This window comes from Hippoglossus stenolepis, chromosome 15 (genome assembly GCF_022539355.2).
Source record: "Hippoglossus stenolepis isolate QCI-W04-F060 chromosome 15, HSTE1.2, whole genome shotgun sequence".
NCBI classification, from domain to species: Eukaryota; Metazoa; Chordata; class Actinopteri; order Pleuronectiformes; family Pleuronectidae; genus Hippoglossus; species Hippoglossus stenolepis.
Window position 1 is genome coordinate 3,055,869 of NC_061497.1, and position 4,610 is coordinate 3,060,478.

Sequence of the window (4,610 nt, forward strand, 5' to 3'; positions counted from 1 at the left end):
GATTCACTATCACGTTGTATTTTTTTGTCTAAAATGTGTATTGAACATTAAACTAAAAACATCCCTGCTTGTCATAATAAGCTTGAATCTTAACTGATCTGACTCAAACCAAAAGTCACATTAAAAACGATGGCGAGGGAGCATTATTAATATACTAGAGTTCAAGTAAAAATACTTCATGTTCAAATCACTGTTTTTAATAATTAGCCATATACTATAGTGGACATCACTTCAATGTATAGCTGGAGCAAATGGAAAATAACAATGGGCAGTTTAAATTAATGAGTTTTTTTGTTGATTATATTTTGTCTTTAAAATATAACGGAGCAGGAATGAAGCAACTATGTGAGTAGAAGTATAAATAAGCAGAAAATGAAATGACTGAAGTGGAGAACTGAGCAACATTTGTCACTGAAGTGAACTTGTTGCATTTTCTTTGGGTTTAAAAAAAAGAGATATTTTGCTTTGGATAATCCTGGTATATTTGACTTGCTCTTGATATTCGAGAGGACATATAGCATATAACAAAAATTTCCCTCGTATTGATTTGCATTTTATTTTGTATTTATCTTTGTAGTGAAAAAATAAACGGTCTTTTTAAAAACTGCAACAAAACAATACCAGTAAAACTAAGGTGGTATTTGTCATCAACTCGATTAGGTAACTCTGGGTTTTAAAGTATTTGATAGTAAAAGTTCGTGTTTACAAATGTTGACAGTTGCATTGTGGGAGACGGGTGATTGACACGGCCGCCATTTTGCTCCCGCTCTGCTTCCATTGTGTGAGATAGTAAATATCCGACTCTGCCAGACAAGCACAACACTCTCGTACCGTAGCGAAGAAGCAGCGTTAAATTCACCGCCGGTAAGTGACACGTTCTCGCTCCTCTCGCCACCACGGGGCGGTTTAAAGTGCGGGGCACAGGACAGTGTTCGGAACAAGTAGTTTAGAGCAGGAATGAGCGGTTATTTCGACGCTGTGGAGAAAAGCAGCAGCAGACTCGGGGTCCGGGTTCACTTCTTCTTCCTCTGCTCTCATGTCTGCTCCACTTGAGCCGCTTCTGCGCCGCCGCTCCGCGGCAACCCGACGTCTGCTCCCCGGCCGCTGGGGCTGTGCTCTCAGCCACGCGTGTCTCCTGTGTGTTCGTGTTGTCTCGTGTGCGCATGGTTTGTGTTTTTATTAGAAAATGTCAAACTTTGTGTGTGTGAGAGCCGAAGCTTCGTTTGGCTCTGCGGCCATAATGTTGCGGTTGGAGGCGGGGTAACGGCTGATCCTGCCGCCTCAAAAAGCCCAACAGACTGAATCTCTATTGGTCGTTGAAAACGAGAGGGACGCTGCTGATTGGTGCTCTGTAGAGTGACGGGCTTGGCTAGCCTTGTGATTTGGTGTGGTTGAGCAGACCGCAGTGTCGGGATTGGCTCAGCGCGGTGTGTGTGTGTGTGTGTGTGTGTGTGTGTGTGTGTGTGTGTGTGTGTGTGTGTGTGTGTGTGTGTGTGTGTGTGTGTGTGTGTGTGTGTGTGTGTGTGTGTGTGTGTGTGTGTGTGTGTGTGTGTGTGTGTGTGTGTGTGTGTGTGTGTGTGTGTTGCTAGAGCAACAACAACACTGAGCATGTCAGATGTAGCCTGTTAGCTTAGCATTAGCTTCTGTCCAAAGTTAACAGTAGTGTCTGTGATAACATCAACACGTGAGGATTTCTTTGTATTTGCACGTGTCCTATTTAGTTTGTATTGTGTGTGTGTGTGTGTGTGTGTGTTTTGCGTCGATGCAGCAATTCCCTGTATCCAAAACAATTATTCTCCCAAGGGAGACAAATAAATTAACCTTGAACCTTGACCATGCTGATAACACTTGTCACTGAGTAGACATGTATAAATCAATAAACAGTTGATATGAAAATAGATATCCTGAGCCGAGCCTAGTGTCAAGTCAGGGGGAAATAACATGAACTACATTATAAACTATATAATGTTTAGGATTCCTCCTATCTCCCATTCAGGTGATACTTTGACATAATGGCTCGTACCAAGCAAACTGCTCGTAAATCCACTGGAGGAAAAGCTCCTCGTAAGCAGCTCGCCACCAAGGCTGCCCGAAAGAGCGCCCCCTCCACCGGCGGAGTGAAGAAGCCCCATCGTTACAGGTAATAACATCCACTTCCACTTGTCAAAGAATGGGAGTAACTCACACATCCAATGAAAATATATCTTTTGATGGGGCCTGGATCAACAAAACATCAAGAAAGAGAACATCTGCAGACATAATGCTCCCATCAGACTTGAATTCAATACCTGAGTTTATGTTTTGTACACTATTGTGTGCAGACTTCCATTTGACCGACTCGTCTTTAGTCAGCTGACTGGCTGCTGCCTCTTTTTCAATGTACAACAAATCATTTTCTTTAAATGACAAAACTAAACATCACAGGATAGAATAATTATAATTTTTTTGGGAGAATAGTATCTACCTAATGAATCAAATATACTGTGAATGCACACTGACAGCTGTTCACTTCTCCGTGTACTGCAGCACGTCCTCAGATCTAGAACATGGTTGTGTGTTTCAGGCCCGGCACCGTGGCTCTGAGAGAGATCCGTCGGTACCAGAAGTCCACTGAGCTGCTGATCCGCAAGCTGCCGTTCCAGCGCCTGGTGAGGGAGATTGCTCAGGACTTCAAGACTGACCTGCGTTTCCAGAGCGCTGCCATCGGCGCCCTGCAGGTATGTCTGTACACAAAGTATATCAACCCATTAAGACCTAAGGCGGCGAATACAAACACACTTTAACACCTAAACATTGTTTGAAACCAGCCTGTTATCGGAACAGCCGACGGAATTCATTGTAAAGCATAGACTTTTCCATAGACTTTGTGTTGTTTTTTTTTTAAAGAATAAAGACAGCCGGTCAGCAGGAAAATACTCTGGTTCTTCATCGTTAAAACTCTGCTGTTACCTGCTTTAATATTGCTCCCCTCGCTTATATCATCAGCCATTGTCCAAAACTGTACTTCAGTGAATCACCATGTATGTCTTTAGTCACACGTATTGAAAACTATGACATCGTGGATAAGACGCACACAAACATAGCTCCCAGTCTTAAAGGTATATGCACATATGTTGCATCGATCTAAATGGGTTAAGAAAGATATAACATAACTCTTAAACTGACACAACTCTCCTGCTAACATGTGTCGTCCCCTCTCCCTGCAGGAGGCCAGCGAGGCGTACCTGGTGGGTCTGTTCGAGGACACTAACCTGTGTGCCATCCATGCCAAGCGCGTCACCATCATGCCCAAAGACATCCAGCTGGCACGCCGCATCCGTGGAGAGCGCGCTTAGTCGGCCTCACTAATGTTCCTGTTTTTCTCTACCTGTCCCTGCCCTCCTTCCTTTATTCCACCCCACCCCCCTGCCTCAACTCACCCCCACCCCCCTCTCTCCCCAGCCGGCCCAGCTTCTCAGTAGACATTAGCGTAACCCTAATATGAAGAGATAGAAATATGTTGATGTCTTGTCTCTCATAGGTTGTTTTTTTTGTTCTCACCAAATGTTTTAGGGTACCTTTTTTGTGCATGTAAAAGGTTTAGCAGATCAGACTCACATCTGCACACATGGTCAATCAGGCATCACAGGGTTTGGGTGGTACTACAAAACATGAATCCCACCCTTGAGCTCACCTGGATTTTTCTACGGTGGGGGGGCGGTAGGTGCAGTTTGTGTGGCACACAGGTAAATCAGAGGGACTTGACCGAGGGGCTAGTCTGCTTAAGCGGAGCTGCAACTTCCACAGCAGGGTGCTATTAAAACTAGTCCCCAGGCCCTTGTCCGTCTGAACACCCTCCTCCCCTCTCCACTCAGTCCGTCCCTCTCCCCTCAGCCTGACGGCTCGCTGCACCTCCTTCACCTCAGTGATCTGTAGTGGGAGGGGATGCTGGTCTGTTGGTGTGTTTGTGTGGATGTGTGAGCTCTGATCTTCAAAGCCACTTGTGCGCAACAAACAAGAATCTCTTGGTTGCTTAAGAATATTGATTATCGTTGTGGATATGGTGTCTATTTTTTTTTATGCATATACATCGAGGATGAGCATCTCTTCCTTAACCACTTCCAAAATCATCAAAATAAGAGAAAACGAATTGATATTGTCAACATGGTTGTCAGTTTTTTTTTTATTTTTTTTTTAACAGTGATCCGATGTATTGTAGAAAATCCGGAAGGGCTTCTTTGTTTTCCAAGGCAACTTCTATCCTAATGGCAGCCACAAGGGGGCGATGGTTTACCGTCTCCTCTTCCACTCAGTTGTTCTCTGTAGATCAGTTCTAGGCTTCTGTCTCTCCATGTTTATCAGATAGATGTTAGACTTGTCAAAACACTATGAATAGAATCATAGTGAAAACTACACTCTGCATGTTTAGGGTCTGCGTCTCCTGCACTCTGTAGATCTGAGCATATATAATCTGTCCCTTTATCAAAATTTGTGATACACAATATAACCTCATATTTGTTTTCTTTTATATTTTTCTTATTCCTCAAGATTTTCAGACGTATAAATAAGCTGATCTTTGTATTTTCCAAATTTCTCATACTATGGTGGTAATAAATAGGTGTTAGAATAAA

The 4,610-nt window shown here is 43.6% G+C and overlaps 1 protein-coding gene across 1 annotated transcript; it reads left to right on the plus strand.

Moving 5' to 3' along the window:
• The first annotated feature begins 708 nt into the window (after positions 1 to 708).
• On the plus strand, positions 709 to 4,610 carry h3f3c (H3 histone, family 3C). Its single transcript, XM_035178629.2, has 4 exons — positions 709 to 864; positions 1,997 to 2,140; positions 2,564 to 2,717; positions 3,207 to 4,610. Exons 2-4 carry the CDS (start codon positions 2,013 to 2,015, stop codon positions 3,333 to 3,335), a joined length of 411 nt encoding a protein of 136 aa, XP_035034520.1. The 5' UTR covers positions 709 to 864; positions 1,997 to 2,012; the 3' UTR covers positions 3,336 to 4,610.